This window comes from Neofelis nebulosa, chromosome 1 (assembly GCF_028018385.1).
Source record: "Neofelis nebulosa isolate mNeoNeb1 chromosome 1, mNeoNeb1.pri, whole genome shotgun sequence".
NCBI lineage: Eukaryota > Metazoa > Chordata > Mammalia > Carnivora > Felidae > Neofelis > Neofelis nebulosa.
In genome coordinates this window covers 127,904,398-127,917,112 of record NC_080782.1, presented here as the reverse complement: position 1 = coordinate 127,917,112, position 12,715 = coordinate 127,904,398, and the positions used below count along the sequence as shown (strand labels likewise).

General features: G+C 47.5%; 1 protein-coding gene across 4 annotated transcripts in view; it reads left to right on the top strand.

The window, feature by feature from the left end:
- The window catches only part of SLC25A48 (solute carrier family 25 member 48), a 169,501-nt gene that overhangs the window by 143,979 nt on the left and 12,807 nt on the right, over positions 1–12,715 (top strand). For all 4 annotated transcript variants that reach the window (XM_058736051.1, XM_058736069.1, XM_058736060.1 and 1 more), the window contains one exon: positions 11,513–11,770. In XM_058736051.1, coding sequence (XP_058592034.1) covers positions 11,513–11,770 — 258 coding nt within the window. The remainder of the gene's footprint in view (positions 1–11,512; positions 11,771–12,715) is intronic.

Here is a 12,715-nt window from a genome sequence, read left to right as displayed (position 1 = left end):
AAACTTTAAAAAAAAATGTACATAAGACAGAACATTAAATGTAGAGGGAGAATGTCCAAATATAATCACTGTTACTACAGTAATGTGTGTCTTTTTCTAAATAAAGTATATATTTTAATTAAATATTTAAATATAAAGTATTTTAATTAAAATATTTTAAGAGGTTGTCTTTATGTAGACAGTTTCATATTCTGTTTTAAGTCAATATTATAACAAATATTTTCCATTTATGAAAATCGCATATAAAATTACTTAAAATAGATGACTAATATTTAAAATCGATGTGCATCTCTGTGCACACAAGGCCCACAGACACACATGTATCGAGAGGGATGATACAGTGTGGCAAAAATGCAGTTTCTGGAGTTAGACTGCCTGCTTCTAATCCTATCTCCATGAGAACCCAGGACCCCTGGGTAGCTCTCCTAACGTCACCCAGCCTCAGTTTCCTCATCGGCAAAGCAGGCATAACCATACTAGCTACTTCATAACAGGGGTAGAACGGAATGATGTATCACACGTGACTATTTTAGCACAATGCCTAGCTCGTTGAAAACATGAAATAAGTGTTAGCTGTACTATTAAACTTCTGTAACCACCTTTCCCGTGATGGACGTTTAGGTTTTTGACCGTTTGTTCTCTTTTGAAAATAGTAATGTGCTCAGGCAACGCGTCCATAAGGAGTTGCTTTCAGTTAGGGTTGTTTCCCTAAATGTGTGGGCTCTTTGATTCATGAATGAGTCAAAAGTTCTGGTCATTTTTAAGATTCTTGGCACATACTGTGAAATTGTTCTACAGAAGCGTTTTACCAAATTACATCAGCAGTTGCCGAAGTTGAGAGGGAAGTTCTGTCTGGCTCTGACTGCCGCTGCATACTAAACAGCAGTTACCCCGCACGCAAACTCTTGTAACTTAGCAGAGGTTTTCTGTTGGTGCCCCTGCCGCCTGGCCAGCAAGGAAAGGCTGGCCTGGGTTCAGCTGGATGTGGCCTGGACTGTAAGGCACCTGTGAAGAAACCCTCCCTTTTAAGTCATCCTTACCCTGTGTGTGGGCATGAGCCTCCCTGGGTGCCCTACCAGGCCTGAACTGGAATTCAGGGCTGTGGTCCCAGAGGACAGCAATCCCTCTGCCGCCTGGGCCAAGTCATATCCTGGAGGTCTATGGCCATTCACACTCACTTCTCCATCTTCGAGCTTTCAGGTCTGTGTTTTAACCAAGAGCCTGATTAATGTGCGTATCACAAAGACCTCAACCCCCCAGGAGGGCAGAGTTTGGGGCCTAGAGGAGGAGGGCTCAGCATTAACTCTGTGCTGACCAGCCTCTAATTTCACCAGGCCCAGTTGAAGGCAGAGAGCTGAGTGTTATACCTGTTGGAACACAGTCTCTGATTCTTTCATTCACAAGCCTTTCCTGAGCTCTTGCTGTGAGCCACGCAGAGTAGATAAATCAGAGGTATCAGATGCACAGCCCCTGCCTCCAGGGAGCACACAGTCTGGTGGGGTGTAGCAAAATGAGAAGGGCCTATGGAAGGCTCTGGCACCTCGGAGTCTGGCTCTGCAGGTCAGGAAGACTCCAGAGAGCAAGTGGCCATTGATGGGGTGTTTGAATATTGGCTAGGCTTTGGAGAGGAAAATGTGGTGATGGAGAGGGGTTTCAAACAGAGGAAACCTGTAGGGACAGGGTCAGAGGAGGGAAAAAGCAGGCATGTGACAGAACGAGTGAACCGTTCTTGGTTAGGGCAGGGAGGGGAAGGTGCAGGGTGAGTTGTGAACATCTTGGATTTCTTTTTTTTAATTTTTTAATGTTTATTTTTGAGAGAGACAGAGTGTGAGTTGGGGAGGGGCAGAGAGAGAGGAAGACACAGAATCCGAAGCAGGCTCCAGGTTCTGAGCCGTCAGCACAGAGCCTGATGTAGGGCTCGAACTCACGAACTGTGAGATCGAGACCTGAGCTGAATTTGGACACTTAACCAACTGAGCCACCCAGGCGCCCCTGAACAGCTTGGATTTCTTACCCGAGGGTGGGCTAAGGTGCCCTTCAGCAGGCAGAGAGGCATATTGGACACCAGACTGACCATGCAGAGCTGTGTGGTAGGAAGGTGGATCCGGCCTTCAGAAGAAGGAGAGGTGAGTGGGTTGTTTTGGGGGCTGTAGCCTTAGACCAGGGAACAGGGGGCCCAGGGCTTTGGGGACAGAGGGGAGTGGTCCATGGGAGGCATCTGTGATGGAGAATCAGTGGGCCAAGCAGGAGAGAGGGAAGGGTCTAAAATGACCCAGGACTTGCCATTTGGGTGACTGTCAGGGAGGAAGCCTCCCACACGGGGAATTAAGCGGCACGTGAAGTATGTTGAGGCCGTGCTTGGCGTGGAGCAGGTGACCCGTATACACTTCTTGTCCCTGCTGCAGTTTTGGAGACTGGCAGGAGGGCAGGCATGAGTGAGAACATGCTGAGTTTGGCTGGGTTCCTGTGCGAGGTACTGCAGCTGGAATATCAGGGTGGGAGCAATAGTCAGGGGTGTGACAGCAAAGTGACAGCTGAGGTGAGCCGCAGAAAGGAAGAGGGTGGAGATGAGTGGGAAAATGCCAGGAAGGAGCTCCCGCAACACCAGCAGCTGTACAGTCAGCAGTTACTGAGCCCCTACCACGTGCACCCCGCCTTTAAATCATCATACCATTCTCTGTATCTTACAGATAGGGAAACTGAGGCTCAGGTCGTGTGACGTGTCTGTGCTCCCTCAGCTGTTACATGGTGTCTCGGGGCATTGCTCCCGGCTGTCCACCTCCATGGTCCCTGGAGGCAGAGTCCTGGGAGGCTCCTGTCACCAATGCCGTGTAAAGGGAATCAAGAGGGGAGAATTGCTGAAGAGGACGTGACACTGGGGACAGAGACCAAAGGGTGGGGAAGGAAAAAGCCTTTCCGTTTCCATGTTGTGAGAGAAGAGCAAAGCAGATGATGCAGGGCCAGAGGAAGGAGGCTGAGGGAGCCCTCATTGGAAGGCCTGACTCTACCATGTTCAAGATTATATGAACAGAACGAAGGGGAGAGTGTGGCCAGGATTTGAGGAGAAGAAGGTCCTGATTTCCGAACATGCCTAGGTGAGATAAATAGGACTGGAGTGGTGACCGCAGGGAGGGCCACGTGAGGGCTAGATCTGGGCAGGCAAGATCATCAACCACGCACCAGCATACAAAGCCTGTTTGGGCTGCAGGATCTGCATGATGACAAGATGGGGTAGAACCATTTGTCCGATTTTTCTGAATCTTCAGAGATGTCCGGCTGGGAAAGTCGCCAACCGTGTCTGGGAGGCCCTGACTACCTCGGTTTGTCTCTTTGGCAACAGAGTTTTATTGCCACCATAAAGATGTGTGGCTGCCAAGAAAAACACTCTTCTTCAGGCAGGTTGGCCTTGGGGAGGAGCAGCCTTCTGATAGAGCAGATCTTTCAAGACTTTGCCATTGCAGGGCAGGAATTATTGATGCTAAACTCCCTCAATCTTGGTCCATTTAACTCCTGAAGAAGAGGGCCTGTGTGGGAGGACAGGCACCCTTGGAGCATGTCAAAGGACTGGAGACAAGCCAGGACCGTACAGCCTGAGCCTTCTTCTTATGTAGGCTGTGAACTGCCAGTGGTACGTGAGGGCTGGAGCAATAGCAGCCCTAAAGTGAAAGGAGGAAATGTGTGCAGAGGCCAGGCCTTTAGCCATGTAGTTCAAGAGGAGTCCTTGAATTCTGGATGGTTTGGCTGAATCTTTTCCAAACTGTGGTCCCACACCGCTAGCAGAGATGAATGAAGGTGCGTACAACATAACACATGCCACTGTGCAGGTGATATACCTGGGTGACATATCCATTTGGTCTCTAAATCAATTGACGAGGGCAAATAGTGTTCTGATTTCAGACTTGACCTTAGCATTGGTAGTTTCTGGCCCTGCGTGGGCGTCCACAATCTCCCACAGTAGGTTTGGCCGCAGGCCACTGCTGCCCGAGGTTGGTACTACCAGCACTTCCAGAATCTGGAGTCGTATCAGGATAGGGGCGCTAAAAATAGGAGTGACTATCCGCCTCAAGTAAAGTTCATTTGTCAACATGCTCACTCAATTTTCACAAAAGCCAAAAGAAATTGACAGGCTATTTATCCTTCCCCTTTTGTAGATGATGAGGAAACTCAGGGCCAGAGTGGTTGAGTCTTTTCCACCAGGTTGTACAGTAGATGGCAATTGAGCAACAAAGCAAACCCCAGCTGCTTCTAATCCGGGGCTCTTTCTACTAAACCCATCTGCCTGTCTTGGACTCTTCAGACCATAAGGAAACTGCTGGACTCATTGGAAACAGGAAGTGAACGAGAGCTTCCCGGTTGGTAACATTCCGAAGAAGTGCCCTGAGGGGTTTGCCCAGCCTGCGTAAACCCACATCATAGAAGTTACACCCGGCTTGTCTGCTGGAGGATGTATATCCACAGTACGGCATGCTTCCATGACATTTTGGAATAGCGCAGTAGCCGGGACCATGATTTGGGAGTTTCTTCCGGTATCTACAGCCTCAGGGACAAGGACCAGACAGGTCCAGGACTGGATGAATGCCAAGCTAGGGAGAGAAACTTTGGGAGGCCTAAGTCCTGAGAGCTGCCTGGTCAGATGCTCAAGTGTTGACTGAGTGGATATTGAGGCACAAAGCAGACACCATGTCAGGTACAGGGTCACGTCTCTAGGACAGGCCGTAGTGTGGGATTCCTGTCATCAGGAAACTCCTTGCTCGGTTAGGGTACAACAACATGTTCAGAAAACAGCATCTAGAAAAGAACTTTTAATAGGGGGTAGCGCCTTTGCAGGCACTGGGAGGGGTGATCCCAGCTTTTCCTAAGAATACCTTTAAAATACAGGGGCGCCTGGGTGGCGCAGTCGGTTAAGCGTCCGACTTCAGCCAGGTCACGATCTCGCGGTCCGTGAGTTCGAGCCCCGCGTCAGGCTCTGGGCTGATGGCTCGGAGCCTGGAGCCTGTTTCCGATTCTGTGTCTCCCTCTCTCTCTGCCCCTCCCCCGTTCATGCTCTGTCTCTCTCTGTCCCAAAAATAAATAAAAAATGTTGAAAAAAAAAATTTAAAAAAAAATAAAATAAAATAAAATACAGGGGCGCCTGGGTGGCTCAGTCGGTTAAGCGGCCGACTTCAGCTCAGGTCACGATCTCGCGGTCCGTGAGTTCGAGCCCCGCCTCGGGCTCTGGGCTGATGGCTCGGAGGCTGGAGCCTGCTTCCCATTCTGTGTCTCCCTCTCTCTCTGCCCCTCCCCCGTTCATGCTCTGTCTCTCTCTGTCCCAAAAGTAAATTAAAAAAAAAAAAAAGTTGAAAAAAAAAAAAATAAACGTTAAAAAAAATTATAAAAAAAATAAAAAATAAATAAAAAATAAAAAAAAATAAAATACATTAAATGGGGTCCAACCCATAGAAGAGCAGCTGTACTTTAAGTGTCCATGGATAAAGCAAGCACCTATGGCAAGAAGTTACTATGGATAATTAGTATATTTAGGTACATTTTTGTCATGTCCCCCCCAATAACGCCTACACATAAGAGAAAAATGGTCATACATGTATGTGAGATATTTTAGGAATTATGTGAATCTATAATGTTAACCGATTTGTGGGTCCCTTGAAATAAGTCCATGCTCCCAATTTGCTAGTCCGCTAGCCTAGAAGTGTTTGAACACAGAAAACTTGGTAAACCTACATGTCACTGACTGGGACCAGCAGGACCTTGTCCATGGATGGCTTATTTGTTAAGGATTTTCTGTAGAAAATGACCTGCTGAGGGGTGCCTGGGTGGCTCAGTCGGTTAAGAGGCCCACTTCGGCTCAGGTCATGATCTTGCAGTCCGTGAGTTCGAGCCCCGCGTCAGGCTCTGTGCTGACAGCTCAGAGCCTGGAGCCTGTTTCAGATTCTGTGTCTCCCTCTCTCTGATCCTCCCCCGTTCATGCTCTGTCTCTCTCTGTCTCCAAAATAAATAAACGTTAAAAAAAATTTAAAAAAAAAAAAAAAAGAAGGAAAGAAAATGACCTGCTGAGAAATAATGTTGTGTTCCCATCCCATCTCTAACTATGCACCCACGGGAAAGGTCTGGTGGCTCTGTCCCTTCCAGAGAATGGCCAGGCCTTTGTGTTCCTTGTGGCTGGTCCTCTTACCGCTGTGGATCAGTGACCCGCCATTGTGTTTCATCTGACTGTCCTGTTTCCACAGTCATGGCCCATTGAAGAACTTAAACAGCACTATTAGAGAAGGGAAAGAGATGAAACTGTTTGGTGTTTGTGTCTCAGAAGGGCCCAGCAGTATTCTGTGGCTGTGTCCCTGGCTTCTGAGAAGAGGGGCAACAGTGGCAAATCTGTGGGGACCCCACCCTGCGTCTGGGTTGCTTCAGCCCCTCTGAAGTGGGAGAACTCCCAAGAGGTGGCTGCGTGGGTACCTGTTAGGATTGGCCAAACATGCAAACCCCCACCCCGTGCAGAGGCATCTGCCTTCAGAGGAACCTCTTGGCCCTGGCAGGGACCAGTAAGCAAGACACCTGACCCTGGTGTGGAGCAGTGGAGCCAGACGGCCTCACTGTGTGGCCTAAGGAGTAATGTTAGGGACCCAGCTAGACAAGGTGAGGGAGCCTGGAGGAGAAGCGATGTTTTTAGGACTGTATAGGCTCTCCTCTGCTCCTGGATGAAGATGACGAGCATGGTAGGGGTCTATTTCATTGACTTTGAGCATCCTGCCTGTCTTGGTATAGGGGGCTTGAGTTTGTCCTCACTGAATTTGGGAAAACAAAACCACAGATGCCCTCAGTGTTTCGGGTGTTTAATCCACACCTGTCATAGTAAAAGGTAATAGGGTCTTGATTTAGGAAAAAAAAAATATCAAGAAAAAATGGTCTAGATAGCAAAGCCTCATGGTAAGAAATGATCAAAATTTGATTTATAATTTATCCTCATTTTAGAACAAAAAACTCTAATTAGAGAAACGAAACATCTTTTGTCCTAGAAGGAAATATGTCTAATGTGAATCCCTTCACATGCACCTGTACACCCCCAAGCCAAGCCCTGAAGGTTCAGGAACAGCAGTCTCAGAGCTGGTGGTTCAGTGTGAACAGAGTACTGACCCCAGCATCTCACCTCCTTTCCCCAGTTCCTTCCACAAACAACATGCAGGTCCACGGATTTCAGTTGTGCACATTTCCCAGCGCTGCTTGCCGGCAACCTCCCAAGTCCGCTTTTAAAGGTCACCCAAGTTTGTTCTAAATAGAGTTAACTGTGAACTCTGATTCAGCGCTTTTCTGAGGTCTGCCAAGCCACGCCTCCCCAGGACCTGTCTTCCAAGCCCCGCCCCCTGGACTCCGCCTCCTAAGCCGCGCCTCCCAGCCTGTCAAGCCACGCCTTCCCAGGTCCTGTCTCTCAACTTCCTGCCTCCCTGGATCACGCCTCCAAAGCCCCGCCACTTTAGGCCATGCTTCCCGGCCCAGCCTCAGAGCATCTTTTGGCTGGAGCAGCTGATAGGAGTTCCCGCTGTTTTCTGCTTTGTGGTCCCGTGTGAATCATCACGCCTCTGTTGCTAATGCAGATGGGCCCTAACAACCATCGCCCAGTTGAAAGATTTGCTTCTCACTGAGTGACACGTCATTGATGCCACAGAGTTCTTTTACCTTGTAAAGCAAGCAGGAGAGGGTAGGTAAGCTTGGAATCTTCACTGGGACCAAAACAGTTTGTTTCAAGTGTAAGACGTCATTTTTTCAGTAAGGTGTGTTGACCCAGGTGCATGCAATTGTCACAGTTCATTAACTGTGCACCTATAAGCAACATCTTTTATTGAATGTAAATTATATCTGAATTAAAAAAGAGACTAATAAAAACCAGGATATGAGGCCAGAGAAGACGACCAGGGGCTCCTGAGAGTCATTAGTCCTCGTGGGAGAAGAGGTGAAAACAGGGAGGAAGTGCAGTGGAAGAATGCATCATTTCAATGAGATAACAAGGAAACCTCAAACAAACCCCAAATGAGGAAGGGTCTATTCATCAGAAGGGAGGCAGAGTACTCTTAAAAAATGCCTGTGTCATTAAAAGCAAAGAAAAGCTGTAAAAATGATCCAAGTTAAGGAATCTGGGGGCGCCTGACTGGCTCAGTAGGTGGAATGTGTAGACTCTTGAGTTTGGGGTTGTGGGTTGAAGCCCCACATTGGGTGTAGAGTTTACTAAAAACAAAAATAAATAAAGGAAGCTTAAGAATCATGACAACTAAATGCAGTGCCTGGTTAGAAAAGATCCTGCCCTTGGGAGAGAAGGAATACCATACAGGTCAATATGAGATCAAGTGATAACTTGAGTATAGACAGTATATTAGGTGAAGGTATTGTGAATATAGATTATGACTCTGATTACCGTAGCAGGTAGGACAATATTCCTATTCTTAGAAAACACATACTGAAGCATTTAGGAGTAAAAGGCCATTTTGTATCTAACCCTGAAATGGCTCAGAGAATAATACTATGTATGTATGTGTGAAAAAAATATATACATGTATGTACAAAAGAATTTCCTCATTGCTTACCTTGGGGAAAAGAATGAAAAAAGTACAAGCTTGGGTCTCGTTGACAATGCCGGTTCAAAGTTTGTCAAGTATTTTTCCAACATTGGCACCTCTAAACAAGGAAGATTTTTATCCAACATCTCCTATCAGTAACTCCTGGAAGCCACATCATACCCGTAGCTGATTCATGAAACCTTTCATTCTGGGTCAGGTCACTGTTACCTGGAGAAGAACACAGCCCAGACAAAGTTTATGCATTGGGACAGGGGCATCTGTTCAGTGATAAGGGAGAGGAGGGGAGGGGGGGTGGAGAGAGAGAGAGAGAGAAGGGAGGGCAGAGGAGGAAGGGGGAGAGAGAGAGCGCGCATACAAACCATACATTTTACAAATGGTAAGATGTTAACAATAGGTAAATCTGGGTAAAGGATATAGAAAGGTGTTCTTTGTACAGTTTTTTTTTGCACTTTTTTTTTTTTACAAATTTGAAATTATTTCCAGATAAGTGTATGTGTGTGTGTGTGCTTTACCATTGGTGATGAGGGAGCTGGAAAGAGTTCCAAGGCCTTTGCAGCATCAACTGGTGTCCAGAAGGTATTGGCTGCTGGTTCAGATTCGTGTCAGTATTCCAGGTGATGGTAGTCACCATGGCAATTATATTGCTTTCATAGTCATAAATGGATATTTCTCAAGCAATGAAAGCTAGGTTGCTTATGTTACAAACCTGGGAGAATATATGAGAGAATTTCCTTATCGCTTATTCTGGGAAGAAAAGGAAAAATGTTCAGGTGTTTTGTTGACAAGGCATGCTGGAGGTTGGGCAAGTATTTTTTTTAAACATCTATACCTCTAAACAAGCAGAAATATTATCAGGACACGCTCCTTCAATCAGTAACTTCTGAAAGCCACATCATACCTTCAGTTGATTCATGAACACCTTGACTCCTGGGTCAGGTCACTGTTATTTGGACATAAGCATGACACAGGTAAAGTTTATATGTTGGTACATTTACATCTGTTCTGTTTCATACCCAAATTTCCCAGGATGACCCTAGCAGCATTATAGTGGATTTGGGAAAGGAGGGGGTGTCCAGTGACCTCTCAGTGGGCTTCCAAAGACCATAGTGTCTGACCTTGCTCTGAGCTCAGTGGACCCTTTGCCCCCAAAAGTGGCCATGACCCCTGCTCACTCCCTGGGGGATCTGCTATGAAAGTGGATGGGACTCTGCCTCCTGTCCACACTGTAGTTGGCCAAGCACACATGACAGTGATTATGACTCTCTTCCCCCCCACACAAAAAGAAAATGTGGGATTCATTTGTTCAGGCACACTTCCCAGACAGATAGGAAGTTCCCCCTGTACCCCACCTCCTTCTGGGAGGGTAAAAGGACAGGTTGCACCTGATTCTCAAATCTGCAGTTTGGACTCTGGAATCATGAAGCTGAGTATTTTCTCTCAACCGTTCATCTGATAAAGATGGGACTATTTGGGGAGCTTAGAAATTCAACTGTGTAATGAATGTTGCTGCCTCTTTGTCAGCATGTGTAAAACCAAACTGAGGTGCCACATTCAGGGACTAAACCCAGGTGGCAAAATAGGTGTGTGTCACAGGCAGGCTTTCATTCTGTTTCCTTCCTGGTCATGCCATGTGAGTTCTTCAAGAAGAGAGTGTTGAGAATAAGAGTCCACTTTATCTGCAGTGGGTCTGGGAGTCCTCTCTGGTCCTGAAGCAAAGCTGAGCCAAAGGGTCCGTGGAAGGGGAGATGAGCATCAGAGATGGAGAGCCAGCTGGAAGGGTTATATGGAAGAGACGGAGTCGCTGCTTGCTGGCTGCATACAGCCCTAGAAGAAGCTAGGGACACCATACCCTGTAATCTGCCAGTAGACACCCCAGAGATAGACAAGGAGATAGTGGCCCTGTGCCCCTGGACTTTGAGGAGCCAATGGCATCAGGGCTGCCCTCCAGCTGTTGCAGGGCACAGCCTGACCAGGGCTGGAGTTACAGAATGTTTGGCCCCCCAGCCCCTGTACCCTGCCCCCTACTTATGCCAGTCACCTCAGTCTCAGTAATAATCTGTTGATAACTTATTCCACTCCTACAATGTACCTGAGCACTTTATAGGTGTTACCTTATTTATATTCACCTGTTATCTTTTTTCCTTTAAAATATTTTCCAGCTTTATTAGGATATAATCAACATTGATATAAATAACACCGCGTAGGTTTAATAAACATGTGTATTTGTTGAATGGTTACCAAAGTGAGGTTAGCTAACATGTTCATCGTGTCATATAGTTACCGTTTGTGTTTGTGAATTGAGAACTCTTAAGATTTACTCTCTTGGCAACTTTGTATACAATAAATTTTGGCCTGTTCTCTTTTTAAAGATAAGGAACCAAAGGCTAACAAAAGGTAGCTTACCAAGGTTGAAAGGTTTTTAAGTAGTGGGTTCAGGATTTGGAACCAGAATAGTCTGGGTCCAAATCTCTTATGCTCTTTTACCACACTGTGCACAAGTACACACACCCACACACACATACACACACACACACACACACACACACATACACACACACACACACACACACACACAGAATATATGGGACTTTGCAACCTCTTTTTAAAGAGGGAGCTTGGTACAGCTTGTCATATTTGATCCTAGACAGTCTGCAGTCCCTGCTGCTTACAAAGACATAGTGATGGTTGACCAGAAACCTCTGGACATCCTATGGCAACTGGTACTTTATCACCTGGCAGGCATTGTCTCCAATCTGGCTACACATGTTGGCAGGGGCTTTCTGTTGGGACTTGAGAATCTTGGTTTGAGCTGCCAAGGTCAGCAGTTTTGGTAAAAACCAACAGGCCGTGTGAGTGGAAACTGTCAGTGGGCTGGGCTGGGTCCGGTGCCGGAGAATGGCCAGTCTCTTGACCTCAGGTCGCTTGCCATCTTCTCCTCCCTGTCTTTGCAGCCAACCTTGGTTTGAGACCCAGGGCGATGACTCTTGGGAAGCCACCAGTCTACCAGGGGCCTGTGGATTGCATTGCAACCATCGTGCGGACCGAGGGCCTGGCAGGGATGTACCGGGGTGTTGGCGCCATGCTGCTGAGGGATGTCCCCGGCTATTGCCTCTACTTCATCCCCTATGTGTTCCTGAATGACTGGATCACACCCAAAGCCTGCACAGGCCCCAGCCTCTGTGCTGTGTGGCTGGCGGGCGGCGTGGCAGGTAAGGGCAGCCGTACTGACCCCTGCACTTGTGCTGATCCCCTGTATTGGGAAGGCTGGGGAGCCCATCATGCCCTTCTCTGCCCCAGGGAAGGACACAGTTCACCTAGCTACTCATCCAGTGAGTATTTGGTAAACACCTGCTATATGCCAGACCTAGCCAAACAAAGGAAGGGCTGGGAATAGAGAATGGTCTCCCTCTTTTCTGCATCTCCTTCCCTCTGGACCTATGAGAACAGCAAGTCCCTATTTGGGATCGTTGAACCTTCGGTCGGAAGATATATTCTCCCCTTTCATTCTGGGTCAGGTCTCCTTGAGCTCTGAAAAGGAAATCTGTTATCATGGTTCACCTTTTTTCAATGTCGGCACATAGCAAACCTTTCTAATGTGAGCATTTCATTAGCTCTGTAAGGGAGGAATCAGCCTCCCCATTTGTCAGATGAGAAAACCGAGGTTCAGAGAGACTAGGTGACCCACCCAAAGGCACACAGCTAGTGCATGCAGACAGTACAGCAGGGACTCTGTAGTCAGTGAGATCCCAGTTCAAATCCACACTTACTCAGCTTGTGACCATGGACTGGTTTCTTCACCCCCCTTCTCAGAACTCATACAGCATCCCCATTTCCTTTAGGGTAAAAATCAATGTTCCTGCAGTGGTTTTCAGTCCCTGTATGATCCAGCTGTCTCTTGCCTGTCTGCACTCAGCTCCTGCTCTTGCCCCTGTACGTGCCCTGCTTCAGCCACGCTGGTCTCCTTGCTACGGCATGACTGTGCCTGGCTCCTCCCCACCACGAGGCCTTTGCACCTGCTGTTCCTGCTGCCTGGATTTAGCCATATGTAGGTCGTCAGGGACTGTGACAAGACCCATGTTGGTGAAGGGTGTGAACACCCAATTGAAGAGAGATCGAGAGAGAAGGGGATGGAAGAAACAGGACAGTCCAAGTAC